General features: G+C 53.0%; 1 protein-coding gene across 1 annotated transcript; it reads left to right on the forward strand.

Annotated features, from left to right (window-relative positions):
- Positions 1-9,851: 9,851 nt before the first annotated feature.
- P2ry6 (pyrimidinergic receptor P2Y6) lies at positions 9,852-10,867 on the forward strand. Its single transcript, XM_028877551.2, has one exon. It carries the CDS (start codon positions 9,872-9,874, stop codon positions 10,856-10,858), a length of 987 nt encoding a protein of 328 aa, XP_028733384.1. The 5' UTR covers positions 9,852-9,871; the 3' UTR covers positions 10,859-10,867.
- Positions 10,868-16,791: the final 5,924 nt, after the last annotated feature.

The following is a 16,791-nucleotide window of genomic DNA, read 5'->3' on the forward strand; positions in this document are numbered from 1 at the left end:
GCGGAGACAGCGGGACCCAAGTCACGTGCTCGAGCCCTGCTTAGCAAGGTGTGAGGCTGAACCAGCCTGATGGTGCCATGCTTGAGGGATACCAACTCACTAGCTGTGTAGACGTAGGTCTGGGTCCTGGGGTGGGGTGCAGGTGGCATAGAGAGGCCGGAGTGCTACTGCGCCAGAGGCTGGATCAGAGGCCCCACCCAGAAGTGGGGATTACGTAAAGCTAGAAGCTGGGACCGCTGGCTAAGCACACAGAAGCCAGTGTGGGTGCCTGGAAGAGATTCAGATTAGCGAGGAGAGGCCTAGAGACGGCAGAGGGCAGGGCAGGGAACCGAGGCAGGCAGGCAGCCTCTTCTCCATTTCAGCTGGGACTCTTCATATCCCAAACTGCTCATAAAGCCAGACAGAAACAGCTCCGGCAGTAGCCTGTACATACACTTCATCTCTGCTGCTCCCGATCCCCCAAACCACACACTGTAAGTCAGATGGCTTGCTGCACGAAGTCCAAGCCAAGTTCCCTGCGCCCTCAGCAGATTTCTGTTCCTAAGATACTTGTGTACAGGTACTTGGGCCACTCCCGGAACTCAGTCCTCCCAAAAATACTTACTGCGCACCTACTGTATACCAGGCGCTGTCCCAGGACACAAAGGAAAGGTGAAAACCTGGTGATACGTCCTGGTGGAGAAGGAAATCAACAAATAAGTAGAACAGGTGTTCAAAGATGGCGCGTGCAGCCAAGCACAGTAATGCACACCTGGAATCCAAGCACATGAAAAGCTAAGGCAGGAGGATCACCACGAGTTCCAGGTCAGCTTGGGCTACAGAGTAAGACCCTGCCTTGAAAACACAAACAAAATGGGCCTGGTGTACAGCTCAGTCAGCAGAGTGCTTATGGAGCATCCACGAAGCCCTGGTCCATCCTCAGACTGCATAAGCTAGGTGTGGTGGCTCACACCTGGGAGGTGGAGGCAGGAGGATGAGAAGTTCAGGGTCAGCTTCAGCTACATAGTGAGTCTGAGGTTAGCCTGGGCTACGGGAGTGCCTGCCTCAAAAAAAAAAGAAAAAAAGAAAAAGGAAGGAAGCAAAGAGAGAAAGAAAGAAATTTGAAAGACAGAAAAAAAAAGGGATGTGGAGGGGAGAGGGTTGCTGAGATGGCTCAGCAGGTAACGGAGCTAGCCCCCAAGTCTAACCTAAGGTCAATCTCCTTCTAGGATGAGGAGAGCACCGGGTTATTCTTTGACCTTCAACACTTACACCATGACTCTCTCTAGCCACATGTGTGCACACGTGTAAATAGGTATTAAAAAGCACACATATAAATAAATAAATGTAATAAAACATCTAAAGGTGCTGAGGAGAAACATATAACAGATTGAGGAAATCCCGCACATAGGTAGCAGGTGGTGATTTTAGCTGGGGTAGCAGAGGAAGGCCTCCCATGGAGGATGTCATTTGAGTGACCCTAAGGAAGAGAGGTCTGGGTTCTTCATGCATATCACACATGCCCACGGCAGGAGCTGCCTGTCACCGTCCGCCCCCCGCCCCCCCCCCCGTCCTACACTTCACACGGAGTCAGGAGTCACCCTCACTTTGATACCCTTCTAATGTCCTTTCCCAGGCCAACCTCAGACGCCTACAAAACCCTCTTCCGCCTACATGGGTGGGCCCCAGGCCAATGAGGTTCACAGTGGAGGCTGAGAGCTGTTTGATGGAAGGAGATATCCTGACCTCTCTGGTGCTGGGACTCCAAGTATGTACCACACTTGGCTGCAAGGTTTGTCTTGACGTTTTACTGTCACGTGGTCCCTGGATCTGGGTGTGAGCTCAGGAATCCGGTGGTGGGAATGAAGAGCAGTTGATAAATGGTCTTGGCATAAACTCCACAGGGTGTCTCGGGTCCCAGGCTGCACTGGGGTAGAACCAGTAACTAAGTAGCCTATCCCAGGGCCTGGTGTGACCAAGCACGTCTCCCAGTGAGCTTTCTCAACATAGCCTGTGGCAGCCTGGTAGAGGAGTAGGCTCCCTGTCAAGGGGAGTATGCAAACAGGAGCCAGACAAGCCACTGGGGAGGCATCAGGGGTCTCCTCTTGGGGGAGAAGAGGGGTCTCAGTCAGATGATCTTAAGGCCTATCTGGTTCAGCAGGTCCAGAACCCAGAGTCCTGTCACTGACCCCTGGGGGGGGCAGTGAATGTCTTGTCTCTGTTAGATGGGCTCAGGCCTCAGGAGATGCTAAGGATGTTTAGAGCAGGACCTCACTTCTTGTGAGAAGTGAGGGGTCCTCCGAGGCTCCCTCTGGTCCAGCCTTCCACAGAGAACTGTACACAGAGCCAGATACCTTCGACCCTCAGTGTCTTCACCCACAAAAACACTCAGACAGTGTGGGTGAACAGTCCTTCCTAAGGTTGGGACTGGGGAATCATGCAGGCTTAGAGGTACAATTCCTGTGATCATTCCCCTAGCCTCCAACAAATACATCCTCAGTCAAGATCACTCAGTGGGTAAAGGTGATTGCCACCAAGCAACCCGAGCTCAGTCTCCAGGCCCCACATAGAGGGAGGGGGAGACTGATGCCCACAAATTGTCCTCTGACCTCCACATACACACACACACACACACACACACACACACACACACTGAACCCAATAACACCAAGGATAGAGCTCTGTGGCTTATCTTCATGGACAGGATTCATTCATCCAACCTTTCCCAGGGTTCCCAGGGAACTGGAGACCCAAAAGCAAAGCCATCTTGTCTCCAGTGTCTCACACAGTTGGAGTGGGGGAGGGAGTAAGTGTGTCTGATCCAGGCCCCGTGGGCCCTGACTCTTAACCTCCATTGTCCTAACCTATTCCTGGGAAGTAGTGCCATGAGGGGCCTATTGTGTGCACTGGCAAACTCCTAACCTCTTTGGCTTCAGGTTTCTGATAGGGAAATGTCACTTCTCTTCCCAGAACAGACTTTATCGTTACTCAAATCTGCATTGGGCTCCCAACTGGCCACTGACTCACTGTCACCTCAGACACGTCACCACCTTGTCTGAGCCTAGTCATCACGGTGACAAAATCTGAGAGATAAACATTTAAGGATTTCTTTCGGTTCACGGTTCCCAAGCTTGCCATCTCTTGGCTCAGAGCCACGGGCCTGCGGCAACGCAGAAACGGCATAGAGAAGGTCAGGGCGGAACAAGGCCGCTTCCCTGGCGGCAGCCAGCAGGTTGAGAGCGGGAGGGGGAAGAGGAGGAGGAGAACAAGACCCGTGCTTTAAAATCTCACCCTCTTGACCCACTCTCTCCAACCGGTCCCTACCTTCTAATATCCCATCCAACGGGAACTGTGCACGAGCTAATTCATAGAGAAGGTCAATGGCCTGGTGATCCCATCACCTATCTAGAGTTACCAGCTGGGGACAAAGCTTTTAACATATCAGCTTTGTAGGGAGACACCACATCCAAACAACAGCCCCCACCCGACTCCTCATCTGCAAAGTGGGACCAGTAAAGTCCATCTCATGTAAGATCCTGGTACCAGAGCTCTTAACCCAGCGCTGGCTTCCACTAATCAGCCACGAAGTTATCAGTGAGTATCAGGGAAGATGGGGCTCAAGGAGGAAAGTGACCTCTCTAGGACACCCAGCAGGTGGAGCCCAGATGAGTTCCACGGTCCCACCAGGAGCTACTGAGATGTTAGCGGTCACTCCGAGAAGCTCCCTGGCTGCCATCGTGTCCACCAGACAGTTTTGTGTCCCCACCTGCCCTCCCGTTCTAGTTTCCCAGGCAGAGATGATGGGCTCCTGGACCAAAACTGTGGGAGAGGAGGGGGAGGCCCCACTGCAGATCAGAACTACAGGCAATGGTGATTTAAAACTATATATTTAAAGCAGAGCAGTGGTGATGCACGCCTTTAATCCCGGCACTCAGGAGGCAGAGGCAGGGGGATCTCTGTGAGTTCAAGGCCAGCTTGTTCTACAGAGTGAGTCCCAGGACAATCATGGCTGTTACACAGAGAAAACTTGTCCAGAAATACACACACACACACACACACACACACACACACACACACACACACCACACCACACACACACACACACACACACAATTTAACTATGTGTATGTGTGTGCATATGTGCACATGAGTATGAGTGGAGGTCAGAGGCATCAGATCCCTGGAGTCCAGCCCTAGGCAGTTGTAAGCACCTGATCTGGAGACTGGGAACCAAACTTTGGTCCTCTGTAAAAACAGTATAAGCTCTTAACCACTGAGCTGTCTCTCCAGGCCCTTCTTCTATTCTTATTTTCTTCTTTCCCTCCTTCCTCCCCCCCCCACCTTTTTGAGATAAAATCTCATGTGTGCCAGGCTGGCTTTGAACTCACACATGTGAAGATGACCTTAAAACTTTGGCTCTTCCTGCTTCCATCTCCCCATGCCTGGGCTATGTGGCATCGTGGACTGGACCCAGGGTTTTATGAACTTTAAGGAAGAACTAACAGCTACATCCCCAGCTCTTCTTTCTATGCAGCTGAGGATGACCTTGAACTCCTAATGCCCCTGACTCTACCTCCCAAGTGTAAGGATTACAGGCCTGCACCACCATGCCTGACTTTGGACGGCTGATATCAAGGGACAGAAATCCAGGTCTAGTGGACTGAGGTAAAGTAAGAATTTATCAGCGTGTACCACTACAGTCCAGTGGGAGGCTGAAGCCTCAGGCACAGCTGGATCCAGAAGTTCCACGGTGTTCTCAGGGGCTCCTGTGCCCCCTGTCCTTACACTGCCACCCTTGGGTTTTGACAATGCCCTCCCTCGTGGTTTTATCTCCAGGACCTAGCACCATGCCTGGCACACAGTCCCAGCTTTGCCATCCCTCGTGGTTTTATCTCCAGGACCTAGCACCATGCTTGGCACACAGTCTCATGCCTCCCAGCTTTGCCAACCCTACAAAAACCCTTCTCCTCAACCATTCCTCAAAACTCCCGCCTGGACTTCCAGATGCCCAGTGGGAGAGTCTCACCACCCCTGAGGTGGTCACACACTCCTCTCACGCGGGCAGGTCACTCTCCCGCATCCTCCAGGCTCTGAAATGAGGCTTCCTCCAGATCCACCTGCATGGCAGGGCAAGTGCTAGACCGGAGCCATCTCCCATCACCACCTGAAGCCTGGTTCCTGGGGATGGACAGGTCTGGGGCACTAGTGGTCGGCAGCCAACCACAGTCCTTACAGCTGAGCAGCAGGCACTCACTGGTCCTGAAGTCACTGGGTCCACAGAGAGAGGAAGGGATGGGAGAGCTGGGGGTCCAGGCACAGAGCGGGGTGCCTCCACACCTTTATTGGAAGTGCTGGGTGGAGGCAGTGGTCCCAGAAAGAGGGCTATGGACCAAAGGAAACAGAGGAAGGGGCCCCAGACCCAGGCTGCAGCTGCCTCTTCGTGCTCAAAATGGAGCTTTCGGTTCCACTTGGTCCCTCCTGGGCAGAGGGGGAAGGGGAAGTAAAAGAGAGAAGAGAAAGCAGATCCCTGTCCCCCCTGCAGCCCTCTGCTGGTTTACAGCTGTCACCTGGAGGGATTCTAACTGTCCTAATAGGGATTCTGTCCCTTGTCCACTGTCGTCCAGGTGCCGGGGACTGGCATCAGGAACCAGCCTCAGGCTGGCTGGAGGTAGGCTCCAAGGCACTCAGGCTGGATGCCACACAGAGTCAGGGCTGGGTGGTGCCTGGAGAGGGCATAATGTCTCTGCAAGGAAGGGAACATGCTACCATAAGTTTCTCAGACTCAGAGAGGGTGGATAGCTGGCCCTAAGCCACACAGCAGGCTGATGGTGGGTCTCAGCCTGACTCAGAAGAAGGAAACCAAGTCTTGACCCCACCATCCTGTACCTCTGCTGCTAAATTCACGGGGCTGGGGTACAGCAAGGGGGTTTCCCGGCAGGGAGGCAGTCGGAGGCTTGGAAGCCTCGTCACAGGTCCCGCAGCAGCAGGGCATTGCTGGTAGGTGGTGACTCAAGTTTCCAGCTCCCGCCCCTGTCCCACAGACTTCCTAGTCCCTCTAGACGTGGAGGGTCAGTCAAAGGGCATCCTGAGACCCCAGGATCTAAGTAGCACCAAGAGCATGGAGTCAGTTCTTCCTGATGTTGGCCTTCAGTCGATGATGCTGCAGAACTGTCCTTTTAGTTGTGATCTGGACTAAGTAAGAAAAGGAAGCAAGTAGAGGTTGTCCCTCGGTGGGGTGAGGGGCTGCAGTGTTTCTGCTGGTGGTGCACCCAGGTGCCTGGGGTAGAGATGGGCGGAAGATGCCCGGCATCAGGGCGATACTCCTGGCTGGACACTCAAACGGCTGCGGTGAGCCACATCGCGAGGGTGAGGATCAGACAGAGGCCTGAGCCTATTGGGGTGTATAAATAGAGGAAACCTGAGGAGGGCCAGAGGAACGGGGCTAGGGACATGTCCCAGGCTTGCTCAGTGCCAACCTGACGGAGGAGGTCCCCGCGGCACCAGCCTTGTCCTCGTCAGCTGTCCACTAGCACCATCTCATGGCTGCAGGCTCTCATTGCAGGGATGACTCCAGACCCTGGAGGAGCCACAACCATTTCGAGGTGTGACCCAAGCCTTGCCCCAGGGCCAGCACCCCATCTTCCTTAGGCTTCAAAGTGGCCTCATCCCTGACTGACCCTGGGTCACAGGAGACAGTCCTGGGAACACCACAAGAAGCTAGCTACTGGGAAGGAGGACAGATCACGGAGCCTGCTGCATCTCTTGGCACACACACAAATACACTGTAGGTGCCCCATTTGTACACAGCTGGCCAAGTGTTTACCTGCAGCTCAATCATGATCTCACTTTGGTTCAAAGGGTTGGCTACCCCGGGTTCCATAGTCCTGTGAAGTGGGCTTGGGGTAAGCTAGTGCCCGGATGACCTCTACATTCTAGAAGCTTCTCTACAAGTGACAGGGTAAGAAGTCCTGTCTGTGGTATTCCGACATGCAGGTGGCAACTCTGACGTTCTAGCCAGCAGCTGAGAGAGGCAGATGGGCGTGGGAGCAGGGCAGGATGCAAGCCCTGGCCCCCCCAACTAACCAGCTTGACATCCATCCCCTGCACCGCCCCACCCCCACCGACTTGCCTCAGTGGCTCCCCACCGGAGCCCATCTTCAGGTCACCCTCTCTGAATGCTGCCTCCCCCCTGAAGAACAGTGGGACGTCACCTCCCACCCTCCAGTTGTTCCAGCAGCTCCAGAGACTCATTTCTGTGCCCATCACCACCCCCGCTCTCATGAGCCTGGGTCTCTGTGTAGAAGGGACTGAGACTGCTATAGGGGATGTGGGGGAGCTGATGGCATACAGTAGGTGCTTAATAAAGGCTTGTGGCAAAAAAGGACACGTGGGAAGGAAAGCGTGAGAAGTAGCTGGGTAAGCAAGTTCCGAAGTGGATTGCCATCTCGAGAGAGGCACTGACAGGAATGTCAGTAGAGGACCTACCAAGTGGGTGAGAATGGAGGATGAGTACAGGAGTGCAGGACCAGAGACGTGAATGGATTCCTGGTGACCCAGGTGTGGCAGCTAAGGGAAGGACCGGGAAATGTCATAACCAATTTGCCCATTTAACAGATGAGAACACTGGGTGGAAGGCATCTGCTGGGTCTGTAGGGCTGGGTCTGCTCACCACCCCCCCATCCCTCTTTCTGTCCCCTTGTCCCCTCCTCCCACGGCTGGAGAGTTCTGGGAAGGATGCCTTTTGTTTGGCTCTGTGTTCTTCCAGTCTGTTTCCGCCAGGCTAAGGTGTGGGGGGTGGCAGGGAGGTGCCCCCCAGGGCTATTTCAGTCAGAGTCAGCAGGGTCAGGAAGCAGAGGAAGCTGTCCAAAGTCACTTCAGAGATGTGTGGCTGAGGACAGGAGCGTGGACAGCCCTGTGTCTGAGGGTCTTTTGCCCCAACACACTTGGTACCATTGACCCGAGATGGTGAGGAGATGCTGCCTGTGAGTATCTGTGTCTTGAGGAAACAGGCCAGTAAGGGGTGGGACAGGGGTGGCTGGACCCCTTGGCAAGCTGAGTGGGATCTGCTCAGCTGGGGACTCAAAGGAGGGATGGCATGGGCTCATGAGCTTGGGGATGCTGAGGTTATGGCTAACAGAGGTGGACTAGGACGAGCGCATCTGTGAAAAGATCAGCAAAGATGGACAGGCCAGAGAGGATGCTAGGTCTCAGCCGCACTGGCCGTTGGGAACAGTGGGATGAATGAGGAAGAGCAGGAACACTCAGCTCCCTTGGTCCTCAGAGACAGAGCGGAGTATCATCCGGGGAGTGGATGATGCCCGAGGTCTACTCAAAGGCTTTTTCTGCAGCTCTTGCTCCTTCCAAGGAGATAGTCTTACAAAGACCAGTCTCCCCAGAGGCTGGAGAAACAAGAGAGGCCACTACAGTTTCCTCCATGTGTGGCCAGAGAGCCACAGCCCCCCTAAGGAAGGACAGGGACACAGCCCCTTTCCACCCATGCCTGTCCCATCCTGTCCCCACTTGGGTGTCCTTCCTTCTATTAATGAAAACCCTCCTCAGCTGCCAGGACCTTCATTCTCTTGGGAAAGCTTTTTATTTACTTATTAACATTTACATCTAGTTTCCATTTCTGATGCTTGGCCAGCTTGCCTTCTTGTTGGTTCCATCTCTGTGACGCTTGGCCAGCCTGAATCCTGATTGGTTCCCCCTTGAGAACTGGAGTTTCACTCTGGCCACCAGGGACCACCTCCGGCTTTTGCTTGTTTGTTTTGTTTTGTTTTGGTGTATTTTTATAATTTTTGTGTGTTTTGCCTGTTTGTGTGTCTGTGTGAGGGTGTCAGATCCCCTAGAACTGGAGTTACAGACAGTTGTGAGCTGCCATGTGGGTGCCGGGAATTGAACCTGGATCCTCTAGAAGAGCAGCCAGTGCTCTTAACCACTGAGCCCTCTGCATGGGTGCTTGTGCATGTTCATGTGTGTGCAAAGACCAGAGGCATTGGATCCTTTGAAGCTGGAGTTACAGAGAGTGGGGAGCCTCCTGATTTGGGTACTGGAGCAGTAGTGAATGACCCGAACTGCTCCAGCCTCCCCACCCCCACCCGCTAAGGTCGACTGGAAGGAAGTTTCTGGCAGCACCTGAGTCACCTCTCCTGGGTTACAGATAAGCTGAGACTGAAAGAACGATGGCTTTGAAGGTGGAATTCAGGCCGAGGACGCTGGCGTTTCCCTCGGGGAGCTCTCGGTGTGTGCACTGTCCACAGGGGTAAACGAAGGGCCACCAGAGCACCCTGTCCTGGACCCAATCTGCCTTGAAGACGTGGAGGAACACCAAACCTGGTACTTCCTCCTAAAAGGTCTTCCATCTGCATGAGACAGGTACACACCATTACCACATCCCTACCCCCTAGGGAGCTCCGGAGAAGTCCCGTGTGTGCTTTTAACCTAAAGACAACATTCCCTTATTCCTCCGATAGGGAGAGTGAGGAGGTAAATCCCCACCCCAAGATCATGTGGGCAGGAAGCAACACAGCTGTGATTTGAACCCAAGCCCATCAACGTCCCCCTCACAGAAGAGACAATTGACTAGGGTTGTGAGGGATGAATAGAAGTTCACTGGGAAAAGCTGAGAGGAAATCAATACTAGAGAAAGAAATCGGCTTTGATTTCTCTCAAGCTTGAGCTTTATTGGAGCACACATTTCCATGATATGAGATCTGAATGGATCTTTGTGGGGTGATGAGCCTTAAGGGGCGACCAAGTTAAGGACTTACTTGTTCAGATAGTTGAAGGCATACATAGATAGGACCCACGGGGTCGCCAGTGAGCAGGCCACTGATAGCATGTGTACTACTTCCCCAGTTTCTCCCAGCATAGGAAAAGCAGTTGGGCAGTTATGGAGCGGGACAATGGCACCATCCAGGCGCCTGGCTTGCCGCCCACCACATGCGTCTACCGTGAGGATTTCAAGCGGCTGCTGCTACCCCCGGTTTACTCAGTGGTGCTGGTGGTCGGCCTGCCACTGAACATCTGTGTCATCGCCCAGATCTGTTCCTCCCGCCGGACCCTGACCCGTTCAGCTGTGTACACCCTGAACCTGGCCCTGGCAGACCTGCTGTATGCCTGCTCCCTGCCCCTACTCATCTATAACTACGCCAGAGGGGACCACTGGCCTTTCGGAGACCTGGCCTGCCGCCTCGTGCGCTTCCTCTTCTATGCCAACCTACACGGTAGCATCCTGTTCCTCACCTGCATTAGCTTCCAGCGCTACCTCGGGATCTGCCATCCCCTGGCCCCCTGGCACAAGCGTGGGGGTCGCCGCGCTGCCTGGGTGGTGTGTGGAGCCGTCTGGCTGGCTGTCACAGCTCAGTGCCTGCCCACAGCCGTCTTCGCTGCCACGGGCATCCAGCGCAACCGCACTGTCTGCTACGACCTGAGCCCACCCATCCTTTCCACCCGCTACCTGCCCTATGGCATGGCTCTCACGGTCATCGGCTTCTTGCTGCCCTTTACAGCCTTACTGGCCTGCTACTGTCGCATGGCCCGCCGCCTGTGCCGTCAGGATGGCCCAGCAGGACCTGTGGCCCAAGAGCGGCGCAGCAAGGCGGCCCGTATGGCTGTGGTGGTGGCGGCTGTCTTCGCCATCAGCTTCCTGCCTTTCCACATCACTAAGACCGCCTACTTGGCTGTGCGGTCCACGCCTGGGGTCTCTTGCCCTGTACTGGAGACCTTCGCAGCGGCCTACAAAGGCACTCGGCCCTTTGCCAGCGCCAACAGTGTACTGGACCCCATCCTCTTCTACTTCACACAGCAGAAGTTCCGGAGGCAGCCGCATGAGCTCCTGCAGAAGCTCACCGCCAAGTGGCAGAGGCAGAGAGTCTGAGGCCCCAGGGCAGACCCCGAGGCACTGGCAGCCGCATATTTACCATTGGGACCACAGTGCCAGAAGCTTTCCCCACAACCCTGAACCATACAGAGAGTAAAACTGGGTTCAACAGGCCTGGGTCTGGCCCTCAAGAAGTTCTACGTCAACCACAAAGCTACGACACCGATGTCTCGGGGGTGGGGGTGGGGGTGGGGGCTGGTCAATCATGCTTGTTATCCCAGAACTCAGGATGCTGTCACAGGAGGGTAACAAGCTCCAGGCCAGCCTGGTCTGCATGGTGAAGCCCTGTCTCAGACAATCAAGACTTGGGGCTACAGCTCAGTAGCACATAACTAGAGTGTGCTAGCCCTTGGGCTTAATCCCTAACACTGCAGAATCCAACGAAGGTCTTCTCCCCAGCCTTTCTGTTTACAAGGGGAGGGAACTGCTGGTCCACGATCACGAAGCGAAGGCAAGGTCTTGATCCCTGGGACCCACTTCTTACAAGGAGGAAGAGCCTGGGGGAAGCTCGTGTTCCCATCCACTTGCCAAAACTTTTGCATAAAAGAGATAAATAAATGTGATTTTGTGGGGTCTGTTGTTTTGCTTTTGTTTGTTTCTAGGCCATGTCCCCAGCCCCAGTCAAAACGAACCCTTTAGTCAGATTTCGTCACCCCCTAGGTAAAGGCCAGGCAGTGGTTTAATTGGGATAGGGGTCAAGATGTAGGCTGGAACCTGAAGGAAACTAAGAGCCACTGACGGTTGGAAATAACCAGGAGGCATCTTAAAGATGGCTGATAACCTGGGAGGGTCAGCCCCAGTGTGACTTGAGGCTGAGTGGGAGTACATACATGTCATAAAACAGAAGACCAGATTACCCAAAACCACAGCAGGGATACTCCATCCTGGCTTTCACAGCGCCTCCTAATGGCAGGGATACTCCATCCTGGCTTCCACAGCGCCTCCTAATGGCAGGGATACTCCATCCTGGCTTCCACAGGGCCTCCTAATGACAGGGATACTCCATCCTGGCTTCCACAGCGCCTCCTAATGGCAGGGATACTCCATCCTGGCTTTCACAGGGCCTCCTAATGACAGGGATACTCCATCCTGGCTTCCACAGCGCCTCCGAATGTTTAATGCTTACACACTTTTGCCACAAGCACCTTTGTCCATGAGTTCCAAAGCCACACAAAAGTTCATTGATACTGCCAATCCCTGACTATCCATTAAGACGATGGATCAATACACTAGAATAGCTCATGCGTCTAGAATTAATTATGCCAACATGCAGCACTTAAGCCTTAGCAGTATAATATTAAAGAACAAGAAGTCTCTCCAAAGTATAAAGAACTAAAGCAGGGCACGATGGCTCACAGCACGTAGGAGGCCAGCTCAAGCCACACAGATAGTTGAAGGTGGGCCTGGACTATGACACTTGGTTTCTTTGCCTATATATATATATATATGTGTGTGTGTGTGTGTGTGTGTGTGTGTGTGTGTGTGTGTGTGTATACATATATATGTATATATGCACATATATATGTATATATAATTTTATTTATTGTGTGTGTGGTGATCAGAAACTTTCAAGAGTTGGTTTTCTTCTTCTAACATGTGGGCCCCAGGGATCAAACTCAGGAAGTCAGTCTTGGCAACAAGTGTCTTTACCCGCTGACCCCACATGCATTTCAAAAAACTAAAGCAATTACAGAAGCCTATAATTCTAGCTACTTGAGGGGCAGAGGCAGAAGGATTGAGATCAAGGCCTGACAAGATTACAGAATGAGTTCGGGGCCAGTTTGAGTAACTTACTGAAACCCTGTCTCAAAAAAAAGGGGGGGAGATGTGTGCCGGCGATTTAGTTCAGTGGTATAGAACTTGTCTAGTATGTATGAGGTCCAGAGTCCAATCCTAGCAACACATACATATACTCACACACAGAGAGCAATGAAACCAAGTGAAACTCAAAAGCATCCAAGTGGGACATGGTGGCGCACACCTTTAATCCCAGCACTTGGGAGGCACAGGCAGGTGGATCTCTATGAGTTTGAGGCCAGCCTGGTTTATATAGCAAATTCCAGGCCAGCCAGATCTACACAGTGAGACCCTGTTTGAAAAACAAACAAAAGAGGAGAGAGATGGCTTGGCAGTTAAGAGCACTAACTGATGTTCCAGAGGACCTGGGTTCAATTCCAGGCCGTCCAGTGTCCAATCGTGCCAGAGTTTGAAGAAAAAAAAAAAGGAAGAATGAAAAACAAACAAAGAGAGAGCTGGAGAGGTGGCTCAGTGGTTAAGAGCACTTCGGGAACATCTGGTTCAATTCCCAGCACCCACATGGCGGCTCGCAGCTCTCTGTAACTCCAGTTCCAGGGCTTCTGACACCTTCATATAGACATGCACGCAAGCAAAACACCAGTGCACATAAAAAATAAATAAATTATTAAAAAAAAACTAAACAAACAAAAAATCCAATACATGCCTGTAATGATCCTCAGAAACTAGAGGCTGAGGCAGGAGGACAGGATGTTGATGCCAAAACCAAACCAAAACAAAAGCAACAACAAAACCAACATCAACAAAAATACTAAAATGAAAATAGTTTGAGGAATGTGTAACTGCAATAAAATCAAGTAAGACAAAACTGGGAGCTGGAGAGATGGCTTAGCAGGTAGGAGCACTTACTGCTCTCGTGGAGGACCCAGGCTCGGTTCCCAGTACCCACATGACAGCTCATAAGTGAACCCCTCTTTTGGCCTCCTCACACTCATGGTGCACATACATACATACAGACAAAACATTTGTACACACACACACACACACACACACACACACACACACACACACACTAGAGTACCTCTTAAAATAAAACAAAAAAGCCAGGCACAGTGCTGCATGTAATCCTAGCACCTGGGAGGAAGAGGCAGGAGGAACAGGGGTTCGAGGTCATCCTCAGCTATACAAAGAGTTTGAGGCTGAGATGGGTCCTGTGGTGGGCAGAGAGAGGAGAGAGAAAGGAGAGGAGGAGGGAGAGAGAGAACACATGAATGCTGGTTAGCACAGGTCTGAGACGGGTCTGAGGCTGTCCCTCAGTGGCGGGACACAGGAAGGAGACGGAAGTTACTACAAAGGCCCTGGCTGCTTTGGTTTTTGGTAAGAGGCATCCAAGCAATGTAATGATGAGAATGTAAAGTGAACAAGAGATGCTGACTAATGAAATCCTATGCACCCCAGGTCTAATGTGGGGGTACAGTTAGTGTCCAAGAGACTGTTAGGCTTTGGAAAGGAGTCAGAAGCCAGATCTCCCCTTCAGATAGCTCCTTTCTGGGGACAAATGGTTCTATTAAGTTCCAAGGTCCATCCTGCACATGACCTTGACCATCTAACCTTTTCATGTTGATTTTTCCCAAGGACTTCTACAGCTCTGACCTCACAAGGTTACCTTCTGAGTGAGTAGATCACACTCATTCATTCCCCCACAGAAGAGAAGCCTGAGGCTCACAGACACTCACATGGCATCTCACAACATTCTTGGAGACCTGAGCTCCAAGGGCATCTGAACACATATAGGCAGGCAAAAGAGACACATACATGCAGGCAAGAACACCCACATACATAAAGCAAAATAAAAATAAAAAGAGCCGGAGTGAGATGCCACTCTGCCTGGCCAAGATCCTTAAATATCCTCCCTCCTCACAAGTGGGGCTAGAGGCCAGGCTAGCTTACTTCAGCCAAGTATAGATGGCAGGACTCTTGGGGCCTATGACTTGAGTCTCTATCTCTCCATCAGTTTGCCTATTTGTGATATGGGATAAAGACCTGTCTCAGAAGTGACATAAAGGCAAATTTTAATAGCGCATAGAAGCTGGAAGAGCACATACTTCAGACCTGGGGCTGTTGCTGAGCAGTAGAGGAGTGAGTACCAAGCATGCCAAAGCCCTGGGTTTGATCCCAGTACAACAAAAGAAAAGACCACACCATGCCATAGGAACCACCATTATGGAGGGAGACAGTGACTCCATACACACCTGAACTTGCTTAGGGGAACCTGACCCCACTCCCTCCTGCCCTTCAGACAAGGCAGCTGCGGCCCAAAAAAGCATGGAGGTTTATTCATTGTCACCAAGCAAGGCAGAGCAGAGCGGCACAAGCCCGGCAGGGCTCTCTTCCTTGCCCACTAATTTGCCAGTGGTGAGGACAAGATTTACCACTTACACCCTTCTAGACAGAATTGAGATAAAATTGGGCAAGGGACTGGCAAGAGGCTGGTCTCAACTCAGAAGGGCGATCGCCACGCCAGGAGACTTCCTACAAACTAATGGGTGGTCCAGAAGGAGACCGGCTTCTTACCCTGGGGGTTGTGTGAGCAGGAAGCCGGCCTGGGGTCCAGCTAGATGCTGCCTTCCCTTACTCTGCAGCCAGCATTCTGCCCTCTTCCCATCTTGCTCTCCACATCCGGTTACTGGCGCTGAGTGTCTTTGGCTGGGACGGATACGGCCCTGGGGTTGGTTGGGGAAAGCATGCGCCACGGACCTTAACTGCTTACGAGGTGAGCATGGGAGGAAGGGGACCCACACGCAACAGAGCGGAGGGAGTTTGTCCTGTTCCCAAGGAGGCTGAACTCTGCCCACCGCCCACGGACAGAGAGGCAGGGCTGCTGGGGACAGACCCTCCTTCTTCATCAAGATCTGAAGCCAGGGAAAGCTGTCTGAAGGCGTGTGGTGATTGAAGACCTTAAAGTCTGAATCTGAGTCACACGTGAGCTGCCCTTTCCTTCCGACTTCTACAACGGCCTTTGTTGCGTCTTTCATAGCATTTATCCCCAAGAGTAGCTCGAGGATTAAATAAATAAAATACATAAACTATTACCCGTACCTCCTAGGCAGTCCATGTAGTCTCACTCATTTAGATGTCGAGTCCTACATTTATAACCGTCTGGGCAAAGAGGGACCTAACAGAAGCAGATGAGGGTGGGAAGAAGTTGACGCCTCAGTAACCAGAACAATTTTAGACTTGCCAGACTGCAGTAGAGGCGGGAGGGGAGCTCTAGGGTAGATCATTGTTGCAGCAGGAGAGACCTACACCTTCCTGGTCTGGAGGGTGGAGCAGCCGCAGGTAGGAGTATAGGTTTGGCGGTAGGAAGATGAGGGCGTTCCCGTCCAACCTCCCTTTGTGCGGAATGCCGAAGAAAGGGCAGAGTGCTTGGCAAAGTAAGGGGGCAGGCAAGGCCTGAAAGCAAGTGAAGCCTTCCGAACTCTTCCATGGTTGGTTGTGGGTGGATGGGGTTTTATCTCTACAGAGCTCGGAAGGAGCGGAGAATCCGGCCCGCAGAGGGCGCAAGAGCCACGTATCCCCGGCCGCAGGGAGGAGGAGGCGGGGTGTAGAGATTAGAGGCTGCCAGGGCCAAGAGGGTGGGGTGGGGGGCGGCAGCTGGGAAAGTGGAGGGGGGAGTTGTGTGTAATAGTCCTGAGAGGTGGGACTTCTAGAGCAGCACAGGGTGGGTTAAGGGACAGTCAGAGATGGACAGGCCCCAGGGAGGTGGGATATAGGTGGAGCGTTGGAGTGCGGGGCGGAACATGGGCGTGGTGCAGCGGGATTCGCCGCTGAAGGATGGGTGAGGGGCGTGGTCTGAGCAAGGTGGGGAGCCGCCAGCGCTCGGGTGGGCCTGCCCCGCCCACGTCACCCTGGGTCCCACCTCTTTTCCGGCCAGAAGAGTTTCTGCGTGTACCTGAGTATCGGTGTGTACCAGAGTTTGTGGGTCTTGGGTTGCCATGTTGGAGCCCCTCCGGCAGAGGTTCCCGCGTGAAAGAGGCTCAGTCGCGGTGCTACGTTCTGCGGAGTTGTCCAGTCTCTGAGCTCCCGTGCATCTGAACGGGTCCCCGGGGAGGATCAGCCCGCAGCTTTCCCGACGGACTCCTCTAGAGGGTCGTTTCGGTCTACAAATGTTCAAG

The sequence above is a fragment of the Peromyscus leucopus genome, chromosome 1 (assembly GCF_004664715.2).
Source record: "Peromyscus leucopus breed LL Stock chromosome 1, UCI_PerLeu_2.1, whole genome shotgun sequence".
Classification (NCBI taxonomy): Eukaryota; Metazoa; Chordata; class Mammalia; order Rodentia; family Cricetidae; genus Peromyscus; species Peromyscus leucopus.